This window comes from Scyliorhinus canicula, chromosome 3 (genome assembly GCF_902713615.1).
Source record: "Scyliorhinus canicula chromosome 3, sScyCan1.1, whole genome shotgun sequence".
NCBI lineage: Eukaryota > Metazoa > Chordata > Chondrichthyes > Carcharhiniformes > Scyliorhinidae > Scyliorhinus > Scyliorhinus canicula.
This window is the reverse complement of record NC_052148.1, coordinates 42,840,054-42,858,799: the sequence shown is the minus strand read 5'-3', so window position 1 is coordinate 42,858,799 and position 18,746 is coordinate 42,840,054. Positions and strand designations below refer to the sequence as shown.

Here is an 18,746-nt window from a genome sequence, read left to right as displayed (position 1 = left end):
AGAAAAGGGCCACTTGCTCAATCAAGAGTCCCCCGGCGGCTACGACCGCCGGTGCTCCCAGGTTTTAGTTCGTGTCCAACTTTTCCTCTTGTACAAAGGTCCAGGCCTCCTCTGGGGACTCGAAATAATGATGTTGGTCCTTGTAGGTGACCCACAAGCGCGCCGGTTGCAGCATTCCAAATTTGATCTTTTTCGCGTGTAGCACCGCCTTTGTCCGGTTGTACCGGGCCCGCCGCTTTGCCACCTCCGCACTCCAGTCCTGGTACACCCTTACCGTCGAGTTCTGCCACTTGCTGCTTTTCTCCCTTTTTGCCCACCTCAGGACTTTCTCTCGATCACTTAGCCGCTGGAACCGCACCAGCACCGCCCTCGGGGGCTCGTTTGCCCTAGGCCTCCTGGCCATGACCCGGTATGCCTCTTCCAATTCCAGGGGCGCCGGACCGGCCCCTTCCCCCATCAGGGAGCTCAACATCTCCGCCACATATCCCGGGAGATCCGACCCCTCCAGGCCTTCTTCCAGGCCCAGGATCCTCAAATCTTTCCTCCTCATCCGAGTGTCCAGCTCCTCGAAGCGGCTCTGCCACTTCATGTGGAGTGCCTCGTGCACCTCCACCTTTGCCCCGATGACTGTGGCCTCCTCCTCCCTCGCGGTCATCTCCTGCTGCAGATCTTTAATCGACGCCTCTTGGATCGCCTGGGCTCCCACCAACCTGGTGGCCGTCGCGTTCATGGACTCTAAGAGCTCCACTTTCATCTCCGTGAAAAAACGGAGGAGAGCGGCCTGCTGCTCCTCCGCCCATTTCTTCCACTCCTCCGATGCACCGCCGGCCGCCATTTTGATTTTCTTCCCCCGCTTTTTTTTGGGGAGCTGCTGCCGTTTTTCTTGCCGCTCCACTCCGGGTACCGACCATAAAATCGGTCTAGTTCTCCTCAGGGGACCTTCCCCCACCGGGATTCGTTTTTTCAGCGCCGTTGGGGCCCTCCAATTGGCCCAAAAACACCTTTGTTGCAGGAGCTTCCAAATGTGCGGCTTAGCTAGTCATAGCCGCAACCGGAAGTCGTGGAAGCAGATTTAATAGTACCTTTTTAAAAAGTAAATTTGATAAATACTTGAAGTGAGAGCGGATGGGGTGGAATTTGCATGCCTACAGTGAATGGGACGAATGAGTTGGCTCTTTGAAAGAGCAGGTACCTATGGGCCAAAGGCCTCCATCTGTGCTGTATCATCTTTGTAAGGAGTGAAATATGTCCTTGTGGGCAGCCGACTGTCCCTGCTTAGCTTTTATTCAGCAAACTAGTTTTTAATTTTGTATTTTACATTACTGAATTACAAGAGGGGGGAAAAAAAGGTACCCGCTTGCAAGACTTTTGAGGTTTGTATCTGCACTGAGATCAAGTAATTATTCCTCAGCACTGACATTGAACTGTTTGTGGCCATTTTCCTGTTGCATTTGGTGCACCAGTTACAGGATGGGATGGATTGGATTTGTTTATTGTCATGTGTACTGAGGTACAGTGAAAAGTGTTTTTCTGCGAGCAGTTCAAACAGATCATTAAGTACATGAAAATTTAAAAAATATATAATAGGGCAACACAAGGTACACAATGTAGCTACGTAACACCGGCATCAGATGAAGAATACAGAGGTGTAGTGTTAATGAGGTCAGTCAATAAGAGGGTTGAGTCTGGTAACAGCGGGGTAGAAGCTGTTTTTGAATCTGTTTGTGCGCCTTCTTAGACTTTTGTATCTCCTGCGCAATGGAAGAAGTTGGAACAGTGAGTAAACCGGGTGGGAGGGGTGTTTGATTATGCTGCCCGCTTTCCCCAGGCAGCAGGAGGTGTAGATGGAGTCCATGGATGGGAGGCAGGTTCGTGTGATGGACTGGGCTGTCTTCACCACTTTCTGAAGTTTCTTGCGGTCTTGGGCCGAGCAGTTGCCATACCAGGCTGTGATGCAGACAGATAGGATGGTTTCTATGGTGCATCTGTAAACGTTGGTGAGAGTTAATGTGGAAGTATAGGCGCTGAAGAAGTATAGGCGCTATTGTGCTTTCTTGGTGGTAGCGTCGACGTGAGTGGACCAGGACAGATTTTTGGTGATGTGCACCCCTAGGAATTTGAAGCTGTTGACCATCTCCACCTCTGCCTCGTTGATGCTGACAGGGGTGTGTATAGTACTTTGCTTCCTGAAGTCAATGACCAGCTCTTTAGTTTAGCCGGCATTGAGGGATAGATTTTTGTCGCTGCACCACTCCACTAGGTTCTCAATCTCCCTCCTGTATTCTGACTCATTGTAGTTCGAGATCCGACCCACTATGGTCGTGTCGTCAGCGAACTTGTAGATTGAGTTGGAACCAAATTTTGATATGCAGTCGTGTGTGTGTGTACAAGGAGTATAGTAGTACGCAGCCTTGCAGGGCCCAGTATTGAGGACTATTGTGGAGGAGGTGTTTATTCTTACTGATTGTGGTCTGTTGCTGCCTCACTGCGTCGAGGTCCCAGGTTCGATCCCGGCTCTGGGTCACTATCCGTGTGGAGTTTGCACATTCTCCCCTTGTTTGCGTGGGTTTCGCCCCCACAACACAATAAGATGTGTAGGGTAGGTGGATTGGCTGTGCTAAAATTGCCCCTTAATTGGAAACAAAAAATGAATTGGGTACTCCAAATTTAAAAAAAAAAAAGTTGAGGATCCAGTTGCAGAGTAAGGAGCCAAGTCCTAGGTTTTCGAGCATTGAGCTTGGCTGGGATTATGGTGTTGAAGGTGGAGCCTGATGTATGAGTCCTTGTTGTCGAGGTGCTCTAGGGATGAGTGTAGGGCTAGGGAGATGGCGTCTGCTGTGGACCAGTTGCGGCGGTATGCGAATTGCAGTGGATGTATGTGAATAAGTGGATGGAGGGTGAAAATGTGTACTCTGAGCTCACAAGGCAAAGAGTGTTCCAAAGACAAAGTTTAGAATATTGTGATGTTTTGGGACTGTGTCTTTAAGGTAAAAAGGAAAAGTGAAAAGGGTCAGATGACCTGCCCTGGATTCTGCTGACAACAAACCTGGATGGCTTGGTTGTTAAAGGGGGTCCCAGGCTGAAGAAGGTAAACACAGAATACCCAGAGAGACTGTGCTTTACGATGAATAGACTATTAGTCTTCAAGTCACGGGGAAATGATAGAAATATCAGGTTTTATAAATGGTTAGAATTTAAACTGTTTAATTCCAGGATAATAGAGTGAAGTTGTGGATCTAGAGAATAGCTGATTAGCACTTCACCTGAATACAAGGCCCATATGAGTCATATTGTCATGGCGATGGGAAGAGTTCATGGAAGTGATTGTAGGATTGAATTAGGAGATTTTATTTAAATAGCCAGAAGCTGGGCGGCGCAGTGGTTAGCATTGTTGCCTATGGCCCTGAGGACCCGGGTTTGAATCCCGGCCCTGGATCACTGTCCGTGCGGAGTTTGCACATTCTCCCCGTGTCTGCGTGGGTTTCGCCCCCACAACCCAAAAGATGTGCAGGATAGGTGGATTGGCCACACTAAATTGCCCCTTAATTGGAAAAAATAATTGGGTGCACTAAATTTATTTAAAAAAAAAAAAATTGCCAGAAGCTCACTGACTGGGTAAGTCTGTAAGGATACCAGAGAGCTAGAGATTGCCTCTATTGCTCACTACATCGGATGTAGATGGGAGCTCCTGCTCGGAATGAAGATATCAAGTTTGTGAGGGTTTCAACACAGTTGGGAGATTTATCTAGATTTGGCTAGAGGAAGGATCTACAATTCATTCATCAGTCAGTTTGGGGAGTAGAAGTTATCCATGTGGAAAAGGAAAAAGGAGCTGAGAATAACCTTGGACTGATTTCCAGAGAATGAAATATAGCCATAGCAAGGGGACTTTTGGAAAAGTTAAATCGTGGATCTTTTCTGTAGTTTGGAGAAAGAAATTGCCTACTGAAATAGTGTTTAGTTGGTATGTGTTGTTCGCTTTGGTTTTTGTTTGAAAACTGTTAAAATTATAAGTGCCTTAATAAAAAAAAATATATTTTTTTTTCTAAAACTGTTTCATCAATGTTGCTTTTAGTTTGTTTCAGTAAAAGACTTAAACACAAGATTTCAAGCTTTGTACATCTAGTCAGTCATTGGGAAGTTATTTATTTTTGACTGTCTGAGAACCTTAAGAGAAATATTTGACATAAGAGTTATGCTAATTTTTAAATCATGCAGACAAAAAATTATGCTTTTAAAATACTGCTACTGCATTGTGTTTGACGAGCACTTACTTTGTTGTGTCTGACGAGCACTTTCTTTGTGTCCATTTAACATTCACCACAAAAAAGTTCTTGCAGCAGCAGTTGCAACCTTTTCATTTGATCTTGCATCAATCGTCCTTTTGTCCGGGTCATGATGCAATTGACAAATTGATTGTTAATTAGTGGTGTTTTTGTGTTATCCTTCCTTGATTATTGGAATAGTGGCTTGTTTACAACTAGGCCGAACATCCTGTTAAAGGATGCTGCTTTTGTTATTGATTAATTGTGGCAATTTGAGAGCAAACTGTTAATCCTATAGGTCCAGGGCAGCATGGTTGTGCAGTGGTTAGCGTTGTTGCTTCATGGCACTGAGGTCCCAGGTTCGATCCCAGCTCTCGGTCACTGTCCGTGTGGAGTTTGCACATTCTCCCCGTGTCTGCATGGGTTTCGCCCCCACAACCCAAAAGATGTGCAGGATAGGTGGATTGGCCATGCTTTTTAAAAAATAAAAAATAAAAAAAATTGCCCCTTAATTGGAAAAAATGAATTGGGTACACTAAATTTATAAAAGAAAATCCGATAGGTCCACCTTTTACGCTGTCTACTGATGGGACTCGTGCTCTTTTTGTGCAGTTTGGAATGAAGGAAAGCTACAGTGTAAGATGCCGTTAGTGTTTCTGTTTGTCATTGTACTAGTTTGAATCAATGTTTACGTTCCTTCTGATCTGGTGATGTGTGGTAAAGTGGAAAGCATTGGACAATTACCTAGGAATCTTAAAGATTTTCTTCAGTGCAGCTGGGGAAACCCACTAATCTTTCCCTTAACTAAACTCGTGCTAGAGTCATAGATGTTTACAGCATGGAAACAGGCCCTTCGGCTTAGCTTGTCCATGCTGCCCAGTTTCTATCACTAAGCTAGTCCCACATGCCCAAATTTAGCCCAAATCCCTCCATACCCAACCTGCCCATGTAACTATCCAACTGCTTTTTAAAAGACAAAATTGTACCCGCCTCTACCACTGCCTCTGGCAGCCCGTTCCAGATGCTCACCACCCTCCGTGAAGACATTTCCCCTCTGGTCCCTTTTGTATCTCTCCCCTCTCACCTTAAACCTATGCTCTCTAGTTCTAGACTCCTCTACCTTTGGGAAAAGATGTTGACTATCTACCTTACAGATCATAGAATAGATCATAGAATTTACAGTGCAGAAGGAGGCCATTTGGCCCATCGGGTCTGCACCGGCTCTTGGAAAGAGCACCGCACTTCAGCCCTGGCCTCCACCCTATCCCCGTAAACAAGTAACCCCACCTAACCTGCCCACCTTTGGACTGTGGGAGGAAACTGGAGTACCCGGGGGAAACCCATGCAGACACTGGGAGAACGTGCAGACCCCGCACAGACAGTCACCCAAGCTGGGAATTGAGCCTGGGACCCTGTAAATGAAAAATCGCTTATTGTCACAAGTAGGCTTCAAATGAAGTTACTGTGAAAAGCCCCTAGTCGCCACATTCCGACGACTGTTCGGGGAGGCTGGTATAGGAATTGAACCCGCGCTGCTGGGCTTGTTCTGCTTTACAAGCCAGCTGTTTAGCCTAATGTGCTAAACCAGCCCTGGAGCTGTGAAGCAACTGGTCTAACCGCCCTGCTGCCCACATGCTCCTCTGTCTATGTTCCTCATCATATCTTGCTTCGGCTGACTAGTACAGTAGTCCCCCTTTATAACGCGGGTGTTGGGGTCCAAGACAGCCACCCGCGTTGCAACCGAGCCGCGGATATCCACGATGGGGGTTTTTAATTTATTTAAAAATCTATGCTAGCGCTTCCCATTGAGAGTCTACGGGGGGCGGGGGGAGAGGTCAGACCCCCGTAGACTCACAATGGGAAGCGCTAGCATAGCTTTTTAAATAAATTTAAAACCCCCATCGTGGATCTAATTAAAACAGTGTCAATTTCAGCGGCCGGCTCACTTTGATCCGGAGAGGGAAGCTGCTCTCTCACTGAAACAATCAGCCGGCCGCTGAAATTGACACTGCCCGCTGCTCTCTCCCTCCAATCCAACTTTTAAGTTTTAATGTTTCTGATTGGAGGGAGAGAGCAGCCGGCAGTGTCAATTTCAGCGGCCGGCTGATTGTTTCAGTGAGAGAGCAGCTTCCCTCTCCGGATCAAAGTGAGCCGGCCGCTGAAATTGACACAACTGACAGTTGGGGTCCATAAGCCCCCCCGCGGTATATCGCAAACCGCGGTATTGCGGAGCGCGGTATAACGGGGGACTACTGTAATCAGTCTGTATTTACTTTCAGACCTCTGCTCACTCTCTCACTCACTCTCTCAAATGCCAGAGCTGCTTGCTTTTTTTGTTCCACCATTGCATTGTTATGCCATAAAGTCCAGAGTTCACTTTTTTAACCTGATACCTTGTCTGTTGTTTAGGAACACCTTTCTATGATGAGACTAAATCCCTATATAAGAGTACCTCTTGGATAATTAAGTCTTTAATGCAATAACCAACATGTTAATACACTGACTTGTGATTGTAATTGTTATGCAGTGTATATGGCATCGTTCCATTTCCCTTAAACTGATTTGATCTAGTCACACTTGTTTTTACTTTTAGGTCTGGTGCTTGGCCAAGTCAGCACTGTTCCGACCATTCCACTTGCTTCTACACCAGTGAATACTTCGCCTAATACAACTGATGGCATTAACATCACCACCAGCACTACACAGGGAATTGACACCACATCAGCTCACCTTCCAGGGACAGTCACATCCATGTCTTCGAACTGTTCAGTTTTGAACACCTCTAATTGTGCTGGTTGTTCTCCAGGGCATTACTCCAATAATGGTAAGTGGCATCGGTACTTCTCCAGTTAGACGTCTTGCACAAGTTTGAGAGCAGCAATGTATTTAAGTGGATGGCACGGTGGCGCAGTGCTTGGCACTGCTGCCTCATGGCGCCGAGGACCCGGGTTTGATCCTGACCCTGGGTCACTGTCCGTATGGAGTTTACCGATTCTCCCAGTGTCTGCGTGGGTCTTGCCCCCACAACCCAAAGATATGCAGGGTAGGTGGATTGGCTACGCTAAATTGCCCCTTAATTGAAAAAAAATAATTGGGTATTAAAATTTAATTTGAAACCTTGGTTTTGTTTCTCCCTATACAATGAACCTTGGTCTCGGGGCATTATTCCAACCAGTGTTGCCTTTGTACAATGCATGTCGCATGTGAAGATGCATCTTCTTACTTTTTTCAGTGTCTCTGGATGCATAACTAATTTGTTTGGACCATCCTAATGCTCAGTAGCCACACTATGGAAATCCAATCCTCAGAAGTCTCTATGTAAACCAAATGAACCACCTGATCTCGGATCAGGAGAATGCCGTTCAGTTCCTCAAATCAGTTATGCCAATCAGTGTATTTCAGCTTGAATTTGAGGTGGTTTATTGTTTGTGAGGTCTGAATTGGCGAACTATTTTGGATTGGTTACACTTCTGTTAACTAAGGTTTACGACTGTCCTCGTTCTATTGAGTTTAACTAAAGTGTTTCTGTTTCATGTAAAACGTGATGGATATTTAAGTGGCTGTAACTTTTTAAAAAATGTTTCCCTTCCAGGGTCCCTGAATTGCTCCTGCTGTTCGGCTGGGTTCTGTCTTGCTCCAGACGACTGTCTGATGTGCCCACAGGGTTTCTACCAGTCTCAGGCTGGACAAATGATGTGTCTGCCATGTTCAAAAGGTGCTTATGCAAAGTAAGTACATGGGAGAAATGCCAACAATTAAGCATTGGATTCCCTCTGACATCCTGGGAAAGTAGCCCTTCTTCACTTGTGGCCTTATAGACAGTGTCGGTCTCTTTGACCAGAGGGGCAATGTAGTTGAACCAAATCCTACCCTCTACTGGTTAAGCTTCCTTCTGCAGTGAGACTCTGCATCTGGATCAACCAGATGAGTGGTTGAATGCATATCAATTTAAAAAAAAAATTAATTTAAGGTACCTAATTTCTTTTGTTTTGCAAGATAATTTATTGAAGTTATGACCAAAGAATACAGGAATAGTCCATAACACAAAACAACATCGGACACCGCATAACATACTAATAATGCTAATAACACTATAACAATACAATACAACAGGACCCCACCCCCCACCAACCCCACCCGCTGTCATTCTGATCGTTCTTGAAAAAGCCAATGAGCAGCTTCCACCTCACGGAGAACCCTTCCTCTGACCCTCTAATGGCGAACTTGATTCTCTCCAAATGAAGAAACTCAGCAAGGTCCTGTACCCATGACCCCTGCCAATTGAGCAAAATCCTCCTTCGAGCTAATAGGGAGGCGAAAACCATGACCTCTGCTTCCTTTCCCACTATGACACTAGGATACTCAGACATACCAAAGATAGCTAGCCATGGGGAAGGTGTGACTATACCCCCACCACTCGAGACAATACATCTGTAACACCCTCCCAAAACCCCACCAGTTTTGGACAGGACCAGAACATGTGGACATGGTTTGCATGGGACCCAGCACATTGCGTACATTGCTTAGCCACTTCTGGGAAGATACAGCTCAGCCTAGCCCAGGGGTTTTCAAATTTAGGGTCGCGACCCGCAGGGACGATAGTGACGTTTAAGGGGCCTCTTGACAAATACATGAATAAGATGGGAATAGAGGGATACGGACCCCGGAAGTGTAGAAGATTTTAGTTTAGACGGGCAGCATGGTCGGCGCAGGCTTGGAGGGCCGAAGGGCCTGTTCCTGTGCTGTACTTTTCTTTGTTCTTTGTTCTTTATTCATTTGATAGGTCCGCAAACTTCCCACCCAAAAACAGGGTCCTCAAAGCATTTGACCCCCAGATGGTCTCATTTCTTAAACCTGACATTCAATCTCGCTGGGACAAATCTACAGTTACCACTAATCGGAGCCTTTCTGTACATGCCCTTCTGGCGAAAATGTAAGTGCCACTGGTTCCAAACCCTCCAGAGTGGAAATCACCACTGGATTGATGAGTAACTATCTGGCAAAATTGGAAGGGGAGCTGAAGCCAATGCCCTTGAGGAAGTTTCTCTATACGAGATTTCCTCCACTCTGCACCATACCTACCCTTGATCCAACATCCATCTTCAGACCACAACAATATTAGCAGCCCAGTAGTAACTTTGAAAATTGGGAAGGGCCACTGAGGCGATCTCCAACCTCCCGCTTACCATGCGCATCTACCACTTGGATCTGCAATGAACCGCTTCATTGAGGAAGACACACTTTGACACCCAACTGAGGAAGCAGACAACTGCTAGGAAAATAGATAGGCTTCGGAGTGAGGGGGCAGAGATGGTTAAGGACCCAGCATGGATTAATAAAGACAACCCTCTGGGAGATCCCAGATTATCGGAGAATAGCCAATGTTGTTCCTTTGTTTAAGAAGGGTAGAAAGGATAATCCAGGTAATTACAGGCCGGTGAGCGGTACGTCAGTGGTAGGGAAATTATTGGCGAGGATGCATCGAGACAGGATTTACTCCCACTTGGAAATAAATGGACATATTAGCGAGAGGCAACATGGTTTTTTGAAGGGGAGGTTGTGTCTCACTAACTTGATCGAGTTTTTTGAGAAAATGCCGAAGATGATTGATGAGGGTAGAGCAGTGAATGTTGTCCACATGGACTTCAGGAAGGCCTTTGGCAAGGTCCCTCATGGCAGACTGGTACAGAAGGTGAAGTCACACGGGATCAGGGATGAGCTGGCAAGCTGGATACAAAACTGGCTCGGTCATAGAAGGCAGAGAGTAGCAATGGAAGGGTGCTTTTCTAATTGGAGGGCTGTGACTAGTGGTGTTCCGCAGGGATCATTGCTGGGACCTTTGCTGTTTGTAGTATATATAAATGATTTGGAGGGAAATGTAACTGGTCTGATTAGTAAGTTTGCAGACGACAAAGGCTGGTGGAATTGCGGGTAGCGATGATGACTGTCCGAGGATACAGCAGGATTTAGATCAGTTGGAGACTTGACGGAAAGATGGCAGATGGAATTTAATCTGGACAAATGTGAGGTAATGCATTTTGGAAGGTCTAATGCAGATGGGAAATATAAAGTAAATAGTAGAACCTTTTAAGTGTATTGATAGGCAGAGGGATCTGGGCGTACAGGTCACAAGTGGCAACGCAGGTGGAGAAGGTAGTCAAGTAGGCATAAGGCGTGCTAGCCTTCATTGGCCGGGGCATTGAGTTTAAAAATCCGGTTTCCTCCCACAGTCCAAAGATGTGCAGGTTAGGTGGATTGGCCATGATAAATTGCCCTTAGTGTCCAAAATTTGCCCTGAGTGTTGTGTGGTGTTACTGGGTTATGGGGATAGGGTGGAGGTGTTGACCTTGGGTAGGGTGCTCTTTCCAAGGGCTGGTGCTGACTCGATGGGCCGAATGGCCTCCTTCTGCACTGTAAATTCTATGTATAGAACCTTAGTAAGGCCACCCTTGGTGTATAGTGTTCAGAAGGATGAGGAGGCTACGCTACCAGAAGGATGTGGAGGCTTTGGAGAGGGTACAGAGAAGATTTACCAGGGGTAGCACAGTGGTGCAGTGAGTTAGCCCTGTTGCCTCACGGCGCAGAAGTCCCGGGTTCGATCCTGCCTCTGGGTCACTGTCTGTGGAGTTTGCACATTCTCCCCGTGTTTGTGTAGATTTCGCCTCCACAACCCAAAAGATGTGCAGGGTAGGTGGATTGGCTATGCTAAAATTGCCCCTGAATTGGAGAAATGAATTGGGTACACTAAATTTATATTTAAAAAAAAAAAGAGTTACCAGGATGTTTAGGGCATTAGCTATGAGGAGAGGTTGGAGAAACTTTAGGGGCAGCACGGTAACATTGTGGTTAGCACAATTGCTTCACAGCTCCAGGGTCCCAAGTTCGATTCCCGGCTTGGGTCACTGTCTGTGCGGAGTCTGCACATTCTCCCTGTGTCTGTGTGGTTTTCCTCCGGATGCTCTGGTTTCCTCCCACAGTCCAAAGATGTGCAGGTTAGGTGGATTGGCCATGCTAAATTGCCCTTGGTGTTCAAAATTGCCCTTAGTGTTGGGTGGGGTTACTGGGTTATGGGGATAGGGTGGAGGTGTCGGTTTGGGTTATGGTGCTTTTTCCAAGAGCCGGTGCAGACTTGATGGGCCGAATGTCCTCCTTCTGCACTGTAAATTCTATTCAATTCTAAACTTGGTTTGTTCTCACTGGAACGACCAAGGTTGAGGGGCGACCTGATAGAAGTCCACAAGATAATGAGGGGCATGGACAGAATGGATAGTCGGAAGCTTTTTCCCAGGATGGAAGAGTCCATTACGGGGGGGGGGGGGGGGGGGGGGGGGGGGGGGTTTAAGGTGCGAGGGGCAAGGTTTTAAGGAGATGTACAAAGTTTTTTGCAGAAAAGGTGGTGGGAGCCGGAGGATGTAGTGGTGCTGTTTAAGGGGCATATTGACAGATACATGTATAGGATGGGAATAGAGGGATATGGTCCCCGGAAGGCTAGGGTTTTTTTTTAGTTCAGACGGGCAGCTTGGTTGATGCGGGCTTGAAGGGCCTAATGGCCTGTTCCTGTGCTGCAATTGTCTTTTCTTTGTTCTTTGTTCTACTTATTACCACAGCCACCCCTCTCATCTTCATATCCAGTCCTGAGTGGTAAACCTTTATTGTTAAAATAAATTTAGATTCATTTTTTCCAATTAAGGGGCAATTTAGCGTGGCCAATCCACCTACCTTGCACATCTTTGGGTTGTGGGGGCGAAACCCATGCAGACACGGGGAGAATGTGCAAATTCCACATTGACAGTAACTCAGGGCCGGGATCGAACCTGGGACCTCGGCGCCGTGAGGCAGCAATGCTAACCACTGTGCCACCGTGCTGCCCCTGAGTGGTAAACCTGACAAACCCATCCCCTCTCAGTCTTCTCTGGTCAGCCACCTTCAAATGAGTCTCCTGGAGAAACATAGTCTGCCGCAGGCTCTTGCAGATGAGCAAATATGCACAACCGTTTAACAGGACAATTCAGGTCTCAAACATTCTAAGTTATCAATAGAGTGAGGGGGCCACCGCTAGGCTTCCACTGCCATCGACTCCCACGTCGCAGCACCCTAACAATCAGATTTTCCATACCCTCCCCGCCCTCCAGTTAAACCAGAAGAAAGAAATATACGAAGCCCTACCCTCTTCACACCATTTTGTCCCCCACATCCCTTCCGTTTACTGGTTTTCACACCAGCATGGTGGCTCCCACATGAGCCCTGCGACTACCCTGAACACACCAAAAAACCCTATACCCGATCCTGGACAAGTAAAAAGGAAAGTGCCCGAGTAAATAGATCCCCCCCCCCCCCCCCCCCCCCCCCCCCCCCCCCCCCCCCCCCCATCCCATCCCATCCTCCACATTCTCTCCCCCACCCTCCCAAAAAGCTCACTAGCACCAGACCCACCTCATTAAAACAAAAAAGAAAACCGGGAGAATGTTAAGTATTAGAGTACACAGTAATCAAACTAACAACACAACCGCCAACAACTCGGAACAACATTTTACCAATTTAACATATTTACAAATTTCCAATTCCCTGGTCTCTAAGAAATGTATCCGCCTCCTCCGGGGTGTCCCAAGAAGTATTCCGGTTTAAGGAAAGTAATCCACAGATGGGCTGGATAATTCATTCCAAATCTCACACCTTCCTTGCGGAGAACTGCCTTGACTTTATTAAAACGGGCACGGCGTTTAGCCAGTTCCGTACCCCAATTAGGGTGTACCCCAATCAGGGTGTATCCTGATGACGCTCTCCTCTCACGTGCACTTCTTCGCATGCCTGGCCCACCTCAGGACTTTTTCCTTGTCCAAGAATCGGTGCAGACGTACCACATTCACTTTTGGTTGTTCACCTGCCTTTGGTTTCCTTCTCAACACCCTATATGCAAGGTCAACCCCAGGGGGATATTAAAAACTTCCTCACCGACCAGCTTCCGCAGCATCTGTGCCACATACTCCGCTGGTTGTGAACCTTCCAATCCCTCTGGGAGACCCACCATCCCGGACGTTCAGCCTCTACTCTCGGTTCTCCAGCTTGACTACCCTGTCCCGTACCCTTTTTGAAGCTGCCCGGCAATCAGGGAAAGCTCTACTTCCATCATGGTCAGCTGGTCCTTGTGGTATGGGGGGGGGTGGGGAGGGGGAAGAAACAGCAAGTCCACAACTGTCTACCGCGAGAATGCCATCGGAAGTCCCCCCCCCCCCCCCCCCCCCCCCCCCCCCAATTTATTTTTGTTTCTAATTAAGGGGCAATTTAGCATGGCCAATCCACCCACTCTGCACATCTTTGGGTTGTGGGGGTGAGACCCACGCAGACACAGGAAGAATGTGCTCCACACATACTGACCCGGGTTGGGATCCAACCCGGGTCCTCAGTGCCGTGAGGCAGTGGTGCTAGCCATTGCGCCACCGTGCAGCCCTGTGAATGTGTATCATACCATCTTTTGTTAGTGTTTATCTATCAGTTATGTCAAAGTCTGACTGAATTTCCAGTTATGATGCAATTGAGGTTTTAATAAGAGAAATAGCTATTGCATAGAACATACAGTGCATACCGAGGCTATTCGTCCCATCGATTCTGCACCAACCCACTTAAGCCCTCACGTCCACCCCATCCCCGTAACCCAATAACCCCATCTAACCTTTTTTTTGGTCACTAAGGGCAATTTATCATGGCCAATCTACCTAACCTGCACGTCTTTGGACTGTGGGAGGAAACCGGAGCACCCGGAGGAAACCCACGTAGATATGGGGAGAAAGTGCAGACTCCGCACTTTCCGAAGGTGAACTTCCAGATGGCGGTGGTGGTGGTCCCATGTATCTGCAGCCCAAAGCGCATCATTATCCTACTGATATCAACCAAGTCTGGATGACCCAGCAATTTAATCAGATGCTGACTGGTCTCGCTAGCTCAGTTGCATGTTCGTTTTACTAGTTGAGCCACTGGAAATACTCCATTAAACTCTCTCTTTTGCTGGAACCCTTGGTTTACTGTGGATGTGGATCTGGTTAGTGATTATAAGCATTGTTCTTGTATTTCTTCATCCATTACAATAGTTTTGGGATGTGCTGCCTTTGTTTCAATGTTTAATGGGTGTTTACAAGACTGAAACTGGTGACAGGAAGTGAATGAATAATGTGGATCACAGTGACCCAATTAACACACCAAATTGCTGTAGGAATGTGAATTGATTTTACAATCTAATTGGGGTCATGACAGATTTAGGAATTTGAACTTAATCCCAAAAGTGCTTTTCTTTTCCTGTGTTGGCTACCATGTTTTAAACAAATGTATTCCAGCCACATTTAGTGTACTGAATTCTAGGGACTATAGACTGTTCATAAAGAAACATTTTACTGTGGCAGACATGGGTTGATCAAAAATGAGGACGGAACCCTGGAAATGGGGAACAGAGCGTCTGCTGCTAGAATAAGGGGATCGGCGGTTATGGGGAGAAGGCAGGAGAATGGGGATGTGAAAATATCAGCCATGATTGAATGGCGGAGCGGACTCGATGGACCAAGTGGCCTAATTATGTACCGATGTCTTATGGATCGCTAATCGATACCGTCGCCTCCTGACTTAATGTTTAGAATAGTCACTGGCTTTCCATCTTCCCTGTTCCATAAACTTGAGCTCATCTGTCCAAATCCTAACTTGACAAATCCTGTTCGGACATCACCCTGCTTGATGCCTGCTGTCGTTCAGCTCCTGATCTAGTAACGTCTCCACTTTTTGATTCTTATAGATAGAGAGGGATTTGAAAATGTAACCTCCTGCAGCCCTGCAACCCCTTAAGAGCTCTGTGCTGCTCCATTACTGATCATCACTCCACCATTGGCAGACATACCTTCATCTATCTGGGCCCTAAACTTTGGAGTTCCTCCCCTAAGCCGCTCTACGTTTAAAATGTCAATTTAAATGTAATCTAAATTCTCCCAAGGCAGCTGGTAGAACTGTAATTCAGTGAATGATTCTGGAATAGGAAAACTAGTCTCCGTAATGTTAATTGGAACGGCAAATGGAATTTTGGCATTCATTGCCAATGGAATGGAGTATAAAAGTAGGGAAGTGCTTTCGCAACTGTACAGGGCACTGGTGAGACTGCATCTGGAGAACTTGAGGCAGTTCACAGAGAAGATTCACTTGATTGATTCCAGGAATGAAGGACTTGGCTTATGAAGAGTCTTCTGGAGTTTAAAAGAATAAGAGGATATCTAATTGAAGTATATAAGATGTAAAGGGGATTGACAGGGGGATATGTAGAGTGGATGTTCCCCCTTGTTGGACATTCTAGAACGAGAGGCCATAGTTTTAGGCTAAGGAGTGGCAGAATTGAGGAGGAATTACTTCACTCTGGTTCGTGAATCTGTGGAATACTCTACCCCAGAGTGAAGAGGACACGGGTGCAGTAAAAAAATTTGAGAAGATAGATAGGTTTTTAAACAGTAGAGGGATGAAGGGCTATGGGGAGCGGCCAGGAAGGTAGAGATGAGATCAAGGTGATAGCCATCATGATTGTAAGAGCAGGCTTGAGCGACTGAAATGCATACTGCTTTCTCCTAGCTCTTGTGTTCTTCGTTTCATGGGCACATACCATAAGAACATGTTATCGATTGTTAGAAAAAGCTATCTGATTCACTTGTGCCCATCAGGGAAGGAAATCTGACCTGCATGTGACTCCAGACCCAGGGAAATGTGCCTGACTCAACTGCCCTCTGAAATGACCGACCAAGGACTTCCAGTGGTGGTGGGCGGGCAGGAGGCAGCTGCACATTGGAGAGCTCCCGCTCGGGAACGGCATTTTCGGGGTCTAACACCCGGTCCCAGGGGTAATGGAGGCGGCAAAAGCAGGGAGAAGGCACAGTGAAGAGAGATATCGAAAACAAGTTTTAAAAAATAGCCGTGAAAAAAGCAGTGGAAAGTCTGTTGGGGAGTGGAAAGGTCACCGCGGGGACGGCAAGGAAAATGGAGGCTGGAGCACCAGGGGAGGCCGCATTGCCCACGGCTGAAGAAATTACTACGGTAATGGCCGCGGTACTCGAAAGGCAGTTCACAAAACACATGGTGGTGATGAGGAAGGAGATGGGGGCGGTATTGAAAGTGCTGGTGGAGGAGGCGATTGCCCCGGTGAGGGCGGCGATATTGAATGCAGTGGTGGAGGTACGTGAGCAAGGCGAGGCGCTGAAGGAAGTGGAAGAGACATTGTTACAGCACAGCGATCAACTTACCGCGAAGGGGAAGGAGATGCGGAAGGTGATAGAGATCAACGAGGGTCTGCGAGCCAAAATGGACGACTTGGAAAACAGATCCAGGCGACAGAATCTGAGGATTATGGGTCTTCCCGAAGGAGTGGAAGGCCCGAGGCCGACTGAGTATTTTGCCACGATGTTGGCGAAGCTATTGGAGAAGGGGGATGATCTCTCCCGATATGAACTGGATCGGGCTCATCGGTCGTGGAGGCCTGTACCAAAGGAGAGTAACCCGCCAAGAGTAGTGACTGTGTTTTCATCGATACAGTGTGAAGGAGAAGGTCCTGTGCTGGGCAAAGCAGAAGCAGGTGGTGCAGTGGGCTGGAGCTAGTATACGCATATATCAGGTCTTTACGGTGGAGCTGGCGAGGAGGTGGGCTGCCTTCAGCCGGGTGAAGAAGGCGCTGTACATCAGTAAGGTGCAGTGCGGTATAGTATACCCAGCTAAATTGAGGGTGACCTACAAAGCCAAGGACTTTTATTTCGGGACTGCAGAAGCAACGGAGGAATTTGCGAAGGCAGAAGGACTGTGACTAAATTGAGAAGTGGTCATGTACCGATGTAGCCTCATGTAGCTGCATTTTTTTCACTGTGGCGGTGTATGTGCTAAATGAACTAACGTTGTATATATTTGGACAAGGGAAGAGAGGGGACTTTCACTTGCAATGATGGTTTTTTGGAGCTTGGGTGTGTATGCAGAGTTTGTGTGCTAAAAGGGATTTCTCTGTTTTCCTTGGGCCGGGCAAGGGGGAAAGAGACCCGGGCGGGGGCCTCCACGCTGGCCAGTGAACGGGAGTGAGGTGGGGGGAGGGGCTGCGGCCATCGGAGCCTGGCAGAATAGGTCCCGATGAGTCTAGCGGGGTGTAAAGATGGGGGGAAGGAACAGAGGTTGGGGGGAGGAGTTCTGTAAGAGGAAGTGGAGGGAGGAGTCGGGTGGGGGGGGGGGGGGGGCTTGCAATGCATGGGTGTCACCTACGGTACTCTTTCGGGGATTGGATGGCATTGAATGTTAGGGGGGGGGTGGGAGGGACTCTATAGGTTAATGGGGACCATAGGCGGTTCCTGATTCCTTTCTCTTTTATTTCTCCTTTGTTTGTCCCACCGTGGGAGGGTTTGTTCTATTTGATGTTTATATTGTCAGGTGGGTCGTTGCTTGGGTTAGTGGGAGGATGGGACCGTTGTTGTTGATAAGGAAATTGACTTTGTATTTGTTACCATTTGCTGCTTGTGGGTGGGGTGCAAATCCTGGAGAAAATATGAAAATGAAGAATAAAAATATTTTACAAAAAAAAAAGAAATGACCGAGCAAGGCACTGAACCCAGGGTAACTAGGCATGGGCCACAGAACCCGGGGTAACTAGACATGGGCCACAGAACCCGGGATAACTAGGCAGCAGCCACAGAACCCGGGGTAACTAGGCCGCAGCCACAGAACCCGGGGTAACTAGGCCGCAGCCACAGAACCCGGGGTAACTAGGCATGGGCCACAGAACCCGGGGTAACTAGGCATGGGCCACAGAACCCGGGGTAACTAGGCATGGGCCACAGAACCCGGGGTAACTAGGCCGCAGCCACAGAACCCGGGGAAACTAGGCAGCAGCCACAGAACCCGGGGTAACTAGGCAGCAGCCACAGAACCCGGGGTAACTAGGCATGGGCCACAGAACCCGGGGTAACTAGGCAGCGGCCACAGGTCCCGGGGTAACTAGGCAGCAGCCACAGAACCCGGGGTAACTAGGCATGGGCCACAGAACCCGGGGTAACTAGGCATGGGCCACAGAACCCGGGGTAACTAGGCATGGGCCACAGAACCCGGGGTAACTAGGCATGGGCCACAGAACCCGGGGTAACTAGGCATGGGCCACAGAACCCGGGGTAACTAGGCATGGGCCACAGAACCCGGGGTAACTAGGCAGCAGCCACAGAACCCGGGGTAACTAGGCAGCAGCCACAGAACCCGGGGTAACTAGGCATGGGCCACAGAACCCGGGGTAACTAGGCAGCAGCCACAGAACCCGGAATAACTAGGCAGCAGCCACAGAACCCGGGGTAACTAGGCAGCAGCCACAGAACCCGGGGTAACTAGGCATGGGCCACAGACCCCGGGGTAACTAGGCAGCAGCCACAGAACCCGGGGTATCTAGGCAGCAGCCACAGAACCCGGGGTAACTAGGCCGCAGCCACAGAACCCGGGGTAACT

At 48.0% G+C, this 18,746-nt stretch overlaps 1 protein-coding gene across 2 annotated transcripts in view; it reads left to right on the top strand.

Annotated features, from left to right (window-relative positions):
• The window catches only part of si:dkey-21a6.5 (proprotein convertase subtilisin/kexin type 5), a 91,408-nt gene that overhangs the window by 48,614 nt on the left and 24,048 nt on the right, over positions 1 to 18,746 (top strand). For both annotated transcript variants that reach the window (XM_038793374.1, XM_038793373.1), the window contains exons 2-3: positions 6,859 to 7,089; positions 7,858 to 7,993. In XM_038793374.1, the coding sequence (XP_038649302.1) occupies positions 6,859 to 7,089; positions 7,858 to 7,993 (367 nt within the window). The remainder of the gene's footprint in view (positions 1 to 6,858; positions 7,090 to 7,857; positions 7,994 to 18,746) is intronic.